The sequence below is a fragment of the Lissotriton vulgaris genome, chromosome 6 (assembly GCF_964263255.1).
Source record: "Lissotriton vulgaris chromosome 6, aLisVul1.2, whole genome shotgun sequence".
Classification (NCBI taxonomy): Eukaryota; Metazoa; Chordata; class Amphibia; order Caudata; family Salamandridae; genus Lissotriton; species Lissotriton vulgaris.
Window position 1 is genome coordinate 1,761,635,372 of NC_141694.1, and position 16,354 is coordinate 1,761,651,725.

General features: G+C 43.4%; 2 protein-coding genes across 12 annotated transcripts in view; one reads left to right on the forward strand and one right to left on the reverse strand.

Moving 5' to 3' along the window:
- Window positions 1-2,834, reverse strand: part of HMBOX1 (homeobox containing 1) — a 490,629-nt gene extending 487,795 nt beyond the window's left edge. For 3 of the 11 annotated variants that reach the window (XM_086928007.1, XM_086928010.1, XM_086928003.1), the window contains exon 1: window positions 2,579-2,831. The gene's annotated coding sequence lies outside the window, so the exon portion shown is untranslated. Of the gene's footprint in view, window positions 1-2,578 lie in introns of all 11 variants that reach the window. The other 8 variants (XM_086928001.1, XM_086928005.1, XM_086928004.1 and 5 more) reach the window with 4 other exon arrangements.
- Window positions 2,835-3,856: 1,022 nt separating this feature from the next.
- INTS9 (integrator complex subunit 9) overlaps window positions 3,857-16,354 on the forward strand; it is a 508,494-nt gene continuing 495,996 nt past the window's right edge. Inside the window, exon 1 of the mRNA XM_086928012.1 lies at window positions 3,857-3,954. Within this exon, the coding sequence (XP_086784138.1) occupies window positions 3,871-3,954 (84 nt within the window). The 5' untranslated portion in view covers window positions 3,857-3,870. The remainder of the gene's footprint in view (window positions 3,955-16,354) is intronic.

The window sequence follows — 16,354 nt, forward strand, 5'->3', positions numbered from 1 at the left end:
ACTCTCTCCTCCTTCCCTCATCTAGTTTTATTACAACGCTTCTTCTCCTCAGTTGCAAGTCTGCCCCAATATGACTTAGCCTCTAACAAGCCTGTCCACTAACCCATTGTTTTACTGTGCACTTATAAAGAAAGCGCTTAAACCCTCGTCAGGGATAGTAAGCTCCATAGCATGTACGGTACCGCTACCACAAAGTAAACAATGACTTGGAGAAGATGGCCCATTTAACAGGAGCGGGCCTAGGCGGACAGCTATCCTAAGAACCCCAGAATGGGGCACTGGTGGCTTCTACTTCTTCAGCATGTGGGCCAGGCCTGTACAAGATAGACGCTAGTTCCCTGTCGGCATATCTTAGATTTGTGGGCGTAATTCCAGGGCAATCTGTGTGCTACTAGCCTTACAGGCCACTATAGGATTACGTCTACGACTATAATACCTTCATTGGCTTCATCCCAATAATTTTCAGGGAGAAAAATAGAAATACTCCAAAGGCCGGGTATATGCCCCTCACTCGTCAGAAAAAAAAATTAACATTAAGGGGAGATGCGGGCAACGGACAATGGGTCAAGTGAGCAGCGGGTCGAAAAGGTGTGGGTGCCACTGTTCTAAACAGAAGAACCAGGTTTTTAGTTTGTTTCAGAACTGAAGTTCGGAAGTCGCCTGCCACATTTCCATAGGTAGGGCATTCCATGCTTTAGGAGGCAAATAGGCAAAAGGTACTACCTACTCTTGCCCTTTTCAATTTTGGGACAGTGGCAAGTTTGGCTACCTACAGTTCATAATATTAATGCAACCCCTTCCGCAGTTCAAGTAATATCAGAAACCATTCAAGGAAGTAGAAAACACCCGATTTGTACACATAAGTCTGACAAATTGCATTTTGATTTACCATATAAGGATTCTGGCGAGTTTAAGACAGCAGTGAAAATATCTTGTCTAGCATATATGGACAATATTCATGTGCTGCAATAAAAACAATAACTATATAACTCATGTATATATAACAGAAGTAAAACATTAACTTTTTTAGTAAATATTTGAACTGGTTATTATAATTCGACTCAGTTTTCTATTGTTAAGCTGTCCGACAGTGGAGTAGAAACAATAACAAAACACACTTCATACATAAATTCCTATTTAAAAAGCTTCATTCTTGCAATGGAGATGGTAAAGTGTATAGTCTTATTCCAGCAGGGCAATGAGAACAGTTCTGTAGCTCGATCGAAACAAAACCTGAGCAATCACAGCGAACACGATAAAACAACACATTTATGGTGGGGTCGGGGTAGAGTAAGGGCAAGAATCAGTGGACGATTTAGTAAAATACAAATAAAGGGTATTTATTCAGAAATATAAAATAAGGTTCTCTTCTCTTGCCAGCCCCATCACACAAAGTTACCTAAGCTGGTTTTATTAACTCTTTTGTCAGAATACTAACCAATACAAAATAACAACAGATCAACCAGTCATTCTCTTTCACCCCAAAACCCACCAAAATGTACAGTGAACCAAGAGCTGTGACTCGCTGAAATGTGAGTTCAATTAATGTAATAACTACAACATGCACGCACTATAAAAGACTCAGCACACCTAAAGAGGCGTGTCAGACAAAAACAACAACAACGAAACATTAAAAAAAAAATGCATGTCATCAGGAGTCAATTTATATCCAATGGCAGGGTATGGTAGTTTCTAAAAAGTGATATAAAAATGCGCATTTAATATCTAGTCCGAAGATCCTAAAATGCAACATCAGCTTGTACAAACAATATGAGTCAGCTGCACACTAAACAAAACATCGACCAGCCATCCCCAGACTGCCTCAATAGAAACGAGATATTCATATCATGGCATCGATCGGGCATGTTCCTATCGCCTCAATGGTCATCCCAATAAAAGCATGCAGAGGTCTCCTCCCAGAGTGTCCTTAAGCAACCCACAAGGCATGAGGAGCTGCCTCCTAATGGACTGTCAGACGTATGGGTGGAAAATGGGACACAAAGGTACCAATTTTATTTGTACCATCACTACCACATAAAATGAATCCGTGCACATGCATGCCGACTCTTACAACTAAGGAAGGAGAGTCCCTTTTGCGCAGGCGAAAGTATTGATGTCTCAACTTTTTTCTAACACTATCTCACTACACCTCTAACTCCAATGCAAGACTATAATAAAAAAGAGTCTCCCTTTCTTGCAGCAAAATTTTCCTGGTGGGTATTTCTATATGGAGTCATCAAGGTATATTGCAATAGTCCCTAAAAAAGATCATTGCAACATCTGCGCAGACTAGACATTGTCAAACACCTCTGATGCTTCTAGGAGTTGGACAGTATGGATCCCAGGCGTATACGCTAATGCCTTCCATCCCTTAAGGGCGGATATCCAGGTGTGTTTAATCAGCAGTGTGGAACCCAGTCACTCTCTGGAGTGTGAGGGTGGGTAAGAGATGAAACCAAGAAGCATCACTGAACGGGACTGGGCTAATGCAGCCCACCCCCCTGCATGAATATTTAAGCTGCAGAAGCGCAGAGACATGCACAGAAACGGAGCCCTGCAGGGAGAGACAGCTACTGACCTGTGGGTGCTGAAGCCTCCTCCCCCTCAGGGAGCAGCAGCAGCTGGCGGGAGCGCACAAGACACCTGACCCAGAGTATTGGTCCTCTCGTGGTGAGAAAGTGAAAGTTGGCGGCTGGAAACAGAAAAGGTCGAGGATCCCCTTTTCTTCCAGCCTGCCCCAGTACCCCCTTCCTCAATCACATCAGACTGGCTGTCTTTGTCTGTCTGACAACCGCCATGTTGACATCCAACATCAAAAGCTCCCACCTGCTGCCGCCTACACTCTGGGAGTTGTAGTTTTCTCTCCCCAGGGGTATCGCACACGGCCGCCGGCGGTGGCCGACATCGCATACTACAAATCCCAGAAAGACTAGAGCAAAGAAGCGGGGTGGGGCTACAGGCAGCATAGTTAAGGACTACAGCGCCCGGCAAGCCGTTCGTATCTGTGACGTGGTTACGTCATCCAGACTGTAACTGCGTAGTCAATAAGAGACGGCAATGGGAAGTAAACTAACTGAATGTCCGTCACTCGAAAAAAACGGATACGCTACTGTAGTATGGCGGAAGAAGCTGAACATAATGGCCATATTGAAATGTTTACGCGTTTCGCTATTTTAAAAAAGCGATACACTCAGAAATAAGTTAAACAAAGCAAGGTCATTTTTGTCTAATACATTAAATGTAGATTTATTTTTGGTATTTAAAAAAAAGATGATTCTGTACATACAAGATTAGAAAAAGAAAAAATACATACTTTGAACGAACAGAGTCGTTGCTTTCATATATTAAACTAATCACAGAACTCTAGCAGAATAATTTTTAAAATAAGGCGTTGCCCAAATATATGTGGTATTAAACTACTGGCCTGTCCTCTGTTCACCCTAACGGGTGAATCTTGTATGCAGTACATTTCCTTGACTCAGATAGCACATACCGACCGTCGCACACGTAAAGGACTCTTTCAATATATGTTATCAAATGTTATACGGCAAGTAGAAATGCTACGCTTGAAAAACTACCAACATCCAAGTGGAAACGCTTTAAGGGCATAAAGATCATGGTTTTTATGCTGTTACATACAACATTATGAAACTCTAATATCGGCCGAAATATTTAAAATATTATACTAAATGATGGAAACAGGTAATATAAAACAGATTTATTACGTAAAAAGCGGTGTGGAATCTTGCAGTATACGAATATGATCAGTTGATGTGCCATTTACATGACTGAAAGCTACATTCAAACATGGCGGCTTCATTTGACTTCTTACGAATAAGGTCCTCTGCGTGCTAGTCTCATTGTAGGTACATGGTAGAATCTTCCTGTTCATTGTACCCATTGCTGCCGGTGGCCGGAGTGACAGTTGTAGCCCCCGTGGGAGTCATGAAATTGGTGAGTTGTTGCGACAGTGATTGAGTTTTTGTGTGATGTTTAAGGGACCTACCACTGTCATCCTCTAACTTCTGTAGTAGGAGTGAGCAGAGGCTAAAAGTGCTTTATGACATGCAGCTAGAGATGGTAACATCTTATAGAATACTGTCATTGGCTGGAGGGGCAGACCCTTATTTTGATCAACTTTTCTTCCGTGATACGTTATTTTGTTCCAAAACAATTTAGTGGCGAATGAAGACGTAACCTGCCTGCATTTCAATAACACCAGCTCTCTCATGTTTCCAAGGTCCATGCCTCCGTGCCCCAGCCACTCGAGGTATTTTATTTGGACTCTTGAACTTGTAGTAATGGTTTTATAACGGGATGAACTGGCAACAAATAATAACAGAGCATACTACAAAAACCTGGATTGGATTAGCTACTCACTCATGGAACTGGGAAAGCTGTCGAGAGAGGTCTGTTAGCCATGGTGTTGCAGTCTGCAACATGTTATCTGCCACTTATGTTTCCTCTGATTTTATTTGTTGTGTCTTCCATCCCCAAAATATCTGTCATGATTTTTGCATTTGTTTCTGCTCTTGTGTGTCATGTTGTCCGTGTGTTTTGCGTTCTTGAACATGCAGTTAGCAATAGCCTAGAATGTTTTGTGTGGTGGGGGCTCGTTTCGGGAGATTACATTTACCTTCACTTGGACGTTGTGTTGCTCCTTTTTCCTGCCACCTGCCAGACACGGAGTGCGGCATGGCTTTGGGTTTGGCATTAATGTATAGGAAGATGTTGGTCTGTAGCAGTTTTCCCTGTTTTCAACCTAAAGAACCCTAGAGCGACGTTAATCTCCTAATGATGATTGTTGCTCCACAACTGGAATCGGTCAACATGTAAATCAAATAGCTTTTCAAAATTAAATGTAAAACACATTAGGATTCACAATAACTATTGACAAGTATTTGAAAGAAAACCCTGAAGGTTCATTGAAAAATTAAAGGTGTTGCAGAAAGCACGTAATGGCAAAGAGTTAGTCGTTTGGCATATAAAAGAATAAAGATCAGACTAAAATGTTAATCATGAAATAGCAAAACTGAATTTAATTCATCTCTGTAAATAAGTCGTAAACCAGAGATCAGACAGACGGAGTTTCACCTTCTAAAGTTGAAGGGAGAGTGAGCCAAATGCCATCTGGGTAAAGGTCATTTTATAGGGTAAAATTAAAGTGCCAAAGCCTCACCCAATCATGTTAAAGAAAGAACAATACAGTTTTAATCACATTTGTCAGCTTAGTCCCACAGATTCATATAATTTAGTTCCCATCCCTAGAGCTTTCGTGACACCTCAATATTTAGAACAAATGTTGGTACAATCAAAGTTAAGTTCTCATGAGAATCGCATTGTGGTCCTAATAAGTGAGACCTTGGGAAAGCGTTAGCTGTGCTAAAACAGCATGAAAACAAAGCTTGAGAACAAAGTATCATGTTGTACATGAGAGAATGACATTGTATTTCAAACTGTTTGTAAATGACAGAAAGATGACTGGGTGCCAATATAATATGGCTGCAGACAGCAACAATCATTTTGAAATTGAGGCCTACATTATTCATGTTAAAATAAACACAGCTTGTCAACAAAATAGCTAATATTCGATATGTGTTAATTACATCATGTTCATACCATTATGTGTTTTCATTAAAACCGCTATACCAAATGCAAGCCTACTGAAAGGATTGCTGTTTTTTTTTAATTCACTGGGGACTTCCAGTACAGAATGCTTCATGTGAGAATTAGAGTTGTTGGTCGTGTCTGTGAAATTGTGACAACAGTTTCACGAGCTGCTTTACAAGAGCCACATTGGCATGAGAGCCATAAAAAGAGGCATCAGAGATCATTTTTTGTTAGCCAGCCCTCGACAGAGCTATGGTGTATTTTGTAAGGGTTTCCAACATGTTTGTGGTGAGTGACCAGTTCTTTATCCTGTAAAACCACCAAAAATTCCATCTTTACCTTGGAGTAGGTTGGCATTAGATGTAGCTGGTCCACTTAGAGCACAGGGAGTTCCTTAAATGCGACTTAGGTGAGATTTACTGAAAGTGTTTTGTAGAGCGGTTGAAAGATTTATAATAAGGAGTAATGTGTCAGTAGAGCTTGCCAGTTATATGGAGTAAACTGGTGTGTGATATGTCAAAGTTTCACTTTATCATCCAAGAAGTTCTGGTTTAGATGAGTGATGAAAGATCAATTTCTAATGGCCATGTTTGACAGTCTAAATTGAAGATTAGTGTTGAAGTTTGTTTTGGGCAGTGTAAACCACGTCTCTTCCTACTATTGGGTTGTCACAATTTGTCATATTAAGAAATAAGGACATTGGAACCAAGCTAAAAAGAGAGTAGAAACGGATGCAAAGAGAAAAATGTAAAGGTTTGGCCAGTATGAAATGGTTTGTTCCTGATAAATACAGTGACAAGAGGAAAAGAGTGATTACCATGGAAGTTGTAAGACTGAATAGAAGTGAATGGACACTCATGGTTGAGAAAACATTTTCCGAACCAAAAGCTGTAGGGGAGGTTAAGGACAATGTTGTAATATTGAAGGATGTGCGGGAATGAGATTTTGATCGATTATCTGATCTCCTTGATACCTATCTCATTTGTCCCTTTTTTGGATCGGTTATTGACTGTCATTGAGTAAAAGGCAAACCAACATAGGTTAAATCAACCCCATAAACTGACGCAACTCTGAAGAACCACTTACGACTGAAAAAGTTTAAAAGGTTTATTATAAAACCAAAATCAGTTGCAAGTACAAACACCTCAATATAATGTTCAACAGGTACACAGGTACAAGAAGGAACATGAACTCTCTAAGGAACCTCAATCGACAAAAGAAAACAATCAGAACCAATTCAAAAATCAATAAGTTGAATATCGTTGACGCAAGGTGAATCTGAAGCGTCATTTACAGAAAGAAAATGAAACAGGTTAAACTGTCCCTACACTATGCGAGATGACATCCCTACTTAGCAAATCTTTACCTAAAAAGGTGTCAGCAGTTTGACTTCCGAAGAAGCTCAAACTCTCTTAGACTCTGATGGAAACCTATGTCGCGTAGCAGTACCCTTTCTGCCTACCCATCCGCTCTCTAAGGGTCCTCAGGCCATCTGCTCTGCCTTCTCCCCGGGGTGCTGTCCCTAATACAAAATCACAGTATGGGTGGAACGCCCCTTTGAGACGCCCACCACGTATACATTTCACGTGTTCTTGCTTCTGGTTTTTTCCATAGTTTCGTTTCTTTGTCTTCTGTTAAGTTGACCTTGCTTCCCAGGCGCCGTCTCCATCGTGCTGGTACCCCCATGACATTCCGGTCGACTCCTCCGGACCAGAGCCTATCTCCTCAAACAGAGCTCTATTCATCAGGTTTGTGATTGTTACCCCCCTCGCACCTGCAAACAGACACTTCGAAACAGGGCCCCAAATTCCAGGCTCCCCTTATCTTACTAAGCCGTAAAACTTCGACCAGCATTGGCAATTTAATTTAACGAGACTTTTGACTCTTGGCTCGCACGTGCAGATCAAAGCTATCCCACTATCTCTCCAAGCCCACTAAATTATATGCAGTGGTCTGCACTCGGTGAACTCTTATTTCTTCAGTTTTAAAATAATATGTTAACACACCACTCTAAGATTATACAGTACACTTCTATAAAAATATTGCCTTTAACACACATATATATAAGTAAGCAAATCATTGAATGATATCGAATCCATGCTACATGAAAGATACAATGGTATATTTTCGTTCTTACATAGTGCCATGTGGTCTGCACGTTTCTTCATTTTACATTTCATCTCTTTCTCCGTTTAGTAACTGCATACATGAATTCTGTTTAGCACGTCTAATGTTCCTAAGTATTTTCACACATTTCTACATTAGCCCACTCCGTATACGGGCTTTTCTAATCCTAATAAACACTCTAGAGTAAATACAGACACATTTTCTCACTCTTTAAGTTACATAAGCCACCTTACGCTACAGGCTTGTAAATATGATGCAGACATGATTTTCATTCAAATTGCGCTCTCTCAGTTCCCCCCTTTGATGACCTCTAGGGGTCATCACTAACACCTCAATTTGAATATTTTACACAGAACTGGTTGCAAGGCTCCCCCTTTTTATCGTTTCTAGAGCTCTCAGACTTCTATATTGATTATCTTGCATAGCAGCTAACCTCCTTTCTTGCTCTCTCATGGACCTTTGCAACCTTCTTGATCTATACCATTTATACAGTCTCACTAAACCCCACAATATAATTATGCAAATTAATACTATGAAGATAGGTTTCAAGATGTACCAAACAAAGCTTTTTCCGAGATTTGCAAACCAACCTCCAACTTTACCCATTCCATGACCTACTTTTTCCCACACATTTATCTTTGTCAAGTCTTCGATTTCTTGATGTAGCTTAGTAATATTTTGTATAACCTTCTCGAGTGGTTTTGAATTGTCTGGAATGTAAGTACAACATTCCTGGACCTTCAAAACCTTGCAGACTCCACCCTCTTTTGCTAACAGAACATCTAAAGCAAGACGGTTCTGAAGAACCATGGCCCTAATCGATTGCATCTCTCCTTCCACTAGCATCAATGACCTTGCAGTACTGGCAGACAATCTATCTACAACTGTAGCTAATCTCCTGATCTTAACATCATTAAGTATCAAACCTAAAAGAGGAAACATGGCTCCAAATACGTCTCCAACTACCTCAGCATCTCCCACATTCCTTTTCCCTCTTGCCGACGCCTTTCCTTCTATGATCTCTAAATCCTTTGCATGGTATATTTTGGGGAAGACAATTGCCAAATAACATGAACCATACCAATTGTCAGGCAATTTTACATAGGCATTTCTTCCACATACAAAATATACATTAGGAATCACCTGCATCCCTTTCATGAAATCTTTCGTGTAATATTCTAACCGAAAAGCATGTTCACAACTAACTTCACCTACAAATACACTCTCATAATACGTTTTGCTTCGGGTCAGACATAACTTTCCTTTCTGTGTTCTATCTAAAGCTATTGGACCATTACTACCCTTCTTTTTGTGTGCCTTTTCCTCTTCGGTCCAATCTGTTTTCCATTGACCTGACATTTTCAAAATCTTCTGCCTCCTGTAACGGTCATCAACTTGTCCAATGAACTTTTTCTCAATCTCTGACACCTTGCAAGTCAGATTATTTCGGCGTGCATATGAAGTATCTAATGTATCCCAAGGAAGAAAGAATTTTGCCAATCTATCTTCCTTCTTGTAATAGTCCCACTTATTCATTTGCTTATAATTCGGGACTTCAGGCAGTACCGAATCATAATTTGAAAAGTAGTACTCAAACCCCTCTCGATCATAAAATATACTGAGCAATAAACTACATGTTATCCCATATGTCAATGGAAGATGATGATACCTGATGCCTTCATCTACGGAAGCCGGCAATTGCATGCAGACATAACAATCTTTGGCCTCCATGGCATCAATATACTCGTACAATAACTTGGCATATGCGTTTGTTCTGAAATTTCCCTGCGACTCATCTATGTGTAACCTACGGGCTTCATCTGCCAGTAATGCCTTTTCACGTATCACATTGCTCTCCTCCTTCTTTCCAACAAGAGCAGGTTTCAAAGTCGTTACAGGCTTTACATCTGTTGTCTCAGTTACACTTGCATGTCCCACTATGTATGATGCAGTAACTACTATGATTATGAGAGCAATTACTACTGCTATAAGTGTGCCTATTATGCATTTGGCTCTACGGTTTGGACTGCCGGTCTCCATGTTATCAGACAGCGTAGCTTTCTCCTTTAAAAACAAAGTCCTTTTGAGGTCTTCACTCGGCTCACATTGATTTCTCAGTCTGTGAAGCACTCTTAACCAACAAAGTCTCTTTTTAACAAAGTCTTTTTCCTCAGCGACAGACAGCCCTAACCCTTCTCCGTCCTCTAAAGGAAATCCCTAATTTTCTTCTTCTTTCCACTAGGCGCTAGGTTATCTTCTTTCTTACTGGTTTAATTACAAAGTCTTTTAGGTGTCTACAATAATTCTAGTGCCAGCAGCTCTAATGGCATATTCCAACAGTTCTAAACGAAGGATGGTTTCTTCATGTGCTGGTACTGGATGACCCAAGGTTGGAAATTCTAATCTATTCAGCACCAGGTCCTTGATCCGACTTAGGTACAAGGGGACGGGGAGTGTGAATGTCAGTAACCCTTCAGTTTCGATCCCAGGTGTCAACAGCCGTACTTCCACCGTTACAATTGGATCGAGATTGGTCACCTGCACTTCCCTCACCCTCCCGGATCTCTGTCCCCAAGACATCTGCTGGTAGGTAGGTCCACTCAGGAGTGGCGTATCTTCTGCAGGGCACACATACTCTCCTTGATCTTCTCGGACTCTCAGAGCCTGAGTCCGTTGCACCTTCGTCTAGATCTGAGTCTTCAGAAATCGGGACAAGGGTTCTTTCTGGACTTGCTCTCAGGCTTGACCTTCTCCTTCTTTCCGGCCAGCTAGCTTCTCCACTCCTTGTCCTCCTGTTCCTTGTTCTTGCACTTGACTCTTGACCACTTACAGCTTGGTCAGTGTCTGACTCGAACTCCCAGCTGCTTTCTCCCTCTGAGGCGACTTCAGTTTCACTGGTGTATTGACCGTCCTCAGCCTGGTCAGACACGCTCTCAGCCTCTTCAATCACCTCTACAGCTTGACTTTTCCCCTCTGTGGCTTCTCCGCTTTCAGCTGGATTTTCATCCGAGAGAGGAGCTGTTTCTTCCAGAGGTGCTGGAACTCTTCGAGTGTGTGAGGCGTGGATCCAGTTGGGCAAGCCTCCACACTTCACTGCAGTGTTCGTGACCAATATGACTTGGAAAGGTCCACGCCAGCGCACGTCTAGACAGTTCTTCCTGACGTGTTTCTTCACCAGGACCCAGTCCCCCGGACACAGGTCCTGAGCTGATGGAACCTCTGCAACCTGCACCTGAAGGGACACAGAATGAATGGCGTCAGATAGTCCCTTGCAATAGTCCAGGATCAAATCATTTGTGATGTTCAACAGTGCTGCAGTTGGAACCGATGGCAGTCTCATAGCCCTCCCCATTAGCACCTCATGTGGGGAGAGACCTGTCCTTCTATCTGGTGCGCTACGTATGCTCATAAGGACGAGTGGAAGTGCATCAGGCCAGTTCAAGGATGTCGAGGAACAAACTTTGGCAAGTCGGGATTTAATGGTGCTGTTGATTTGCTCTACAATCCCCGAAGCTTCTGGTCGATAGCTACAGTGGAGCTTCTGGTCTATACTTAGGGCTGAACACAGCATTTTTACTATTTCGCTGTTGAAATGTGTTCCTCTATCTGATTCCAAAGAGGCCGGCACCCCGAACCGCGGTATCAGTTCTCTAAGCAATAGCTTTGCTACTGTAAGTGTGTCGCACCTACGTGTGGGGTAAGCCTCAACCCATCTGGAAAATATACAGACAATCACTAGGACGTATCTGAGGCGATTGCACTTGGGCATTTCAATAAAATCTAGTTGCATTCTATTGAATGGCCCCCCAGACCTCCCTATGTGGCTCAATGTGACTGGTGTTCTCTTTCCTACATTCAGTTGCTGACAGATCACACAACGCTGACACACTGCTTCTGCCGCTACTCTAAACTTCGGGTTGTACCACGTTTGTCTGAATACCCTCACCATGGCATCTCTACCTATGTGTGCTGGTCCATGCAATCTCCTTGCCATTGGACTAACGAGTTTGTTTGGTAACACTGCCCTCCCATCTGCAGAGATCCAAAAATCCATCTCACTCTTGGTACAACCAGCGGTCTCCCATGCTTTTTTCTCAAAATCAGGCGCATTCTCTTGGATACACTTCAACTCATCCCACGTGTCTACAGTTTCCAACAACATAGTTAATTCAGTCCTTTCCTGTATTCCCCCCACTTCTACCTCTGTAAAGGAATACCCTTGTTCCGCACAGTAACGTGCGACTTCATCTGCATACCTGTTGCCTTGCGACACAAAGTCAGTATTTTTTGTATGAGCGGTACATTTAACAACTGCAATAGCTGCTGGACCTTGTAGTGCTTCTAACAATAATCTCACGAACTCCCCATTCCTAATGGGAGAGCCTGAGGAGGTCATGTAACCTCTTTGAGACCATAACTGCCCATAGTCATGAACTACCCCGAAACCATACTGGCTATCGGTGTAAATGGTGACTCGAATTTTATTACCCGCTAAACAGGCACGGGTCAAAGCAATAATTTCAGCTACCTGAGCGGAATGTACTCCTTCCAGGCAGGGAGCTTCCACAACTCCGGTAATGGTACAAACGGCATATGCTGCTCTCAGCTGACCAATATCGTCTCTTACGCATGAGCCATCAACAAAGAATATCTCATCAGGGTCAGTCAATGGCTCATCTACGATATCTGGTCTCGGTTTGGTGCATAGTTCAGTCACATCAAGGCAGTCATGATCTGTACATACATCATCTTCAATGTCATTTGGAAGTGGCATTAAAGTAGCAGGATTCAAAACAGAGCATCTTTTTAGGGTCACGTTCTCGGCAGCCAAAATGACTTGCTCATAACGAGTGAGCCTGCTATTCGTCAGATGCTGTGTCTTGGTCCTGGTCATTAACAATTCTACAGAATGCGATACATACACCACTAACTGATGTCCCTTAACCACATTTTCACACCTTTCAATGCTGACACCCGTTGCAGCAACGGATTTGAGACATCCGGGCAACGCTGCGGCTACTGGATCTAAGGTAGCCGAAAAGTATGCAACTGGTCTACGGGCATTTCCGTGTATCTGGGCCAAAACTGACAAAGCACAACCTTCCCTCTCACAACAGTAAAGTAAGAATGGTTTTTCATAATCAGGCATTCCTAAAGCCGGGGCACGACACAAATCCTCCCTCAGCTGCAGAAACGCCATCAAACAATCTTTGTCCTATGGTACCGGATCGCTCACCCCCTTGTGCGTCAGTTTTTGTAAAGGTTTTGCCTTCAGTGAAAAGTTGGCTATCCACTGCCGGCAATAACCGACCATTCCTAGGAACATCCTGACTTCTCTTTGTGTTGTGGGCGCACTCATTTTCATGATCGCCTCTATTCTGTCCGGAGACACCTTCCGTTTTCCCTTTTCAATCCTGTGGCCCAAGTACTGCACTTCTGTCAAGCAATACTGCAATTTACTTGGAGACACCTTGTGTCCGTTCTCGGCCAAGTGATTCAGTAAGGTGATGGTGTCTATTTTGCAAGCTTCCTCAGTTTCTGACGCCACAAGTAGGTAGTCTATGTACTGGACCAGAACCGAGTTCATGGGCAGTACTAGACTTTCAAGATTTTTCTTCAGCAGCTGGTTAAAAATCGATGGGCTTTCTGTATACCTCTGGGGAATACGACACCATGTTAGAACGCGATTTTCCAGCTTAAAAGCGAAAAGATATTGGCTTTCCTCATCTAAGGGGATTGAAAAGAAGGCCTGGCACAGGTCTATCACCGTGAACCATTCAGCTTGGAATGGTATCTGAAACAGTATCACTGATGGATTCGGTACCACTGGACAACATGAAACAACTATATTATTAATCTTTCGAAGATCTTGCACTATTCTGTATTTCCCACTAGGCTTCTGCAAACCCATAATCGGGGAGTTACATGGGCTTCCCACGATTTCCTTCAGTATTCCCTGTTTAATCATGGATTCGATCACAGGCTTTATTCCTGCAATCGTCTCCGGTGTCAACTTGTATTGGGGTGTTCTTGGATACTCAGCGTTTGGTTTTACCATGATCTTTACCGGCTCTACCCCTTTGATCAGTCCTATTTCTTCTCCAGTAAAATCCCACACCTCAGCTGACACCGCACCTCTCAAGTCCCATGGAAGCTCCTCCACCGTCAAGGTAGGGTATAGTTCCACGCATACCTGTGAGTTTGCAACCTTAAAATCGGCATCATCATCGTTGGTTTGCACTTCTACTCCTTGAGGTGTGCAATATATTGTACAATTTAGTTTACATAACAGATCTCTTCCTAACAGACACACAGGACTGGAATCACAAATCACAAACTGGTGCTCATCACTGTACTTCCCTATTTTTACCGACACTGGTTCTGTCAGGGGATTCGTCATTCTCCTATTTGCGACTCCTACCACCTGGATCGTCTCTCCCGACATTGGCAGACCTGGGACCACCGCCGATCTCAGAGTGGATCGAGTGGCCCCTGTGTCCACTAAAAAGGTCGTAGGACACCCTGCCACTTCAGCCTCCACGTATGGTCCCCTCTGGTCTACCTCTAAGGCTGCCCCTAGGGTGCAGTCTTCTTCCTTATTCACTCGCTGTCCCGTAAGGGGATCAACGTAGTAGCATTCCTCTCCTCCTACGAACAGTGGCAGTTGTCTATAGGTTTTTCCCCCATTTGCGATACGAGGTGGTTGAGGGAACTGGGCTCGAGGAGTCGGAGTCCCCCCTTTGATAAACTTTCCCTTCGGTATCGTTGTTCCCTTCACCAGACTATTCTGAACATCTTCTTCCTCCGGTTCTAATTCCCCCGTCTCGACATTATAGGGACACTCGCGTTTCCAATGTCCCACCTCGTTACACTGGTGACACCTAGTCGTCTTTTTCAGTGTCGCGATATCTATCCTAGGTCTCTGTTTTTCCTCATCGTCTTTACTTTGATTATTCTGCTTTTTCCCTAGGGTTCCTGTTACCTGTTGCCGCTGTCCACCCTTTCCAGCTGACTGCATCTGTACCAACATTAGTTTCTCCTTAAGTTTCTTTGCTTTCGAATCTATCTCATCGCTGCAGTACCTTGCATATCTCAGAATTTCGTCTAATGGTTTGTTTTGCCAACAAATTAAATGCTGATGAATCATCAAGCTGATGTCAGGTCTCAAACCCAGGACGAATTTTGACACAAACTGACCTATGTCTTTAGGATCCATCACATCCAACCCACTGTACTGTTTGAACGCTTTCAGCAATCTCTCATAATACTCGTGGACAGTCTCTTTAGGTTCCTGAGTGGTTCGATCTATCTTAACCCAGTCTATGTCCTGCAACGGCACCTTCTCTTTCAACCATGCCATTACCCTCTCATACTTCTCCATGACTGTCTCTGATGGCCCATTCGTCTGGGCATCTCTATCCGGTTCAGAGATGGGCCATTCAACACTAAGCTTACATGCCGTCCACAAATCCCCTGGTACTACAATGTCAAACAGGGTGTTCAAATCGACCCACAGCACTTTGGAAATCTTCACGAACCTCTCTACCTGTTTGTACCACTCCACGGGATTTTCCCTCAGCTTAGGGAAGGAATTGGTAAATGCCGCTAAATCCCCCCCTACTCCAGGGCACATGCACGTAGTTTCCATTCGCGATTTCTCGCAAAGGGAAAGCTTCCATTCGCATTAGCCCTCCTCCTGGGGACATCCCAGTCGCACTCCTTCTGACAGTTCCCCTCTTGGACCATCTTTCCTCCCATTTATCCAAATCCCTCCACGTTCTTATACCCAAGATCAGTTCCTTTATGTGTATTTTCAACCCAATCGTTCTCCGCTCGTCTAGGTCCTGATCTGTGCAATTCAGCCTATGGTTACCCTGTAAGGCTTTTGTTCTTGATAAGTCTATCATATACCTGGTTGCCAACTCGGATAATCTTTCATGTACTGACCTCGCCTTCCGAGTAACATCCTTTGCCATAAACAGTACCTCATCTTGTTCATACAGGTCGATTCTTTCCATTGGCAATGTGCCGTCTATTATTTCATCTAGATCTGATTTTAGACTGGTTACATCGAGCCGTTTTGCCTTTACCTCAGCTCTCAGTACCTCACTCCTAGGTGGTCCGTTCACATCCCTCTCGTCCCAACTCCGAGTCCTACGTCTAGGCACAGGTGAGCTATGAGGAGTCCTCCTTGATTCCCTTTGTTCCCACCTCTCTAAGTCCCAAGCTTTTCCATCTTCCCTAGGTGTATGGTGAAACAATGTCCTATTTCCCACCACTCCATTCTGTCTCTTCGGCTCTGTCTCTCTAGATGCAAGATAGGATCCCCCGTTATGTTCTAAGTCACCGCAATTCCCTTGCTGTCTGGTGTCGCTCAGTAAACGATAAGGTCCCTCACAGCCCTCCATGTTCCCGCGATCCCGTCCGTGATCACCGGACACATGGTGAGACACTTCGTGACTCCCCATACCCCCGCGACTCCAATGTTGCACATTTTCGCCCGGCGTATGGTGAGTGCACCTGTAACTATTTCGGTACTCCTGTGTTCTTCGTTCTCCCTCACTAAGGATGGGGCGAGGCACCCCCCCACATCCTGTACTCTTGTCTTCACACATTT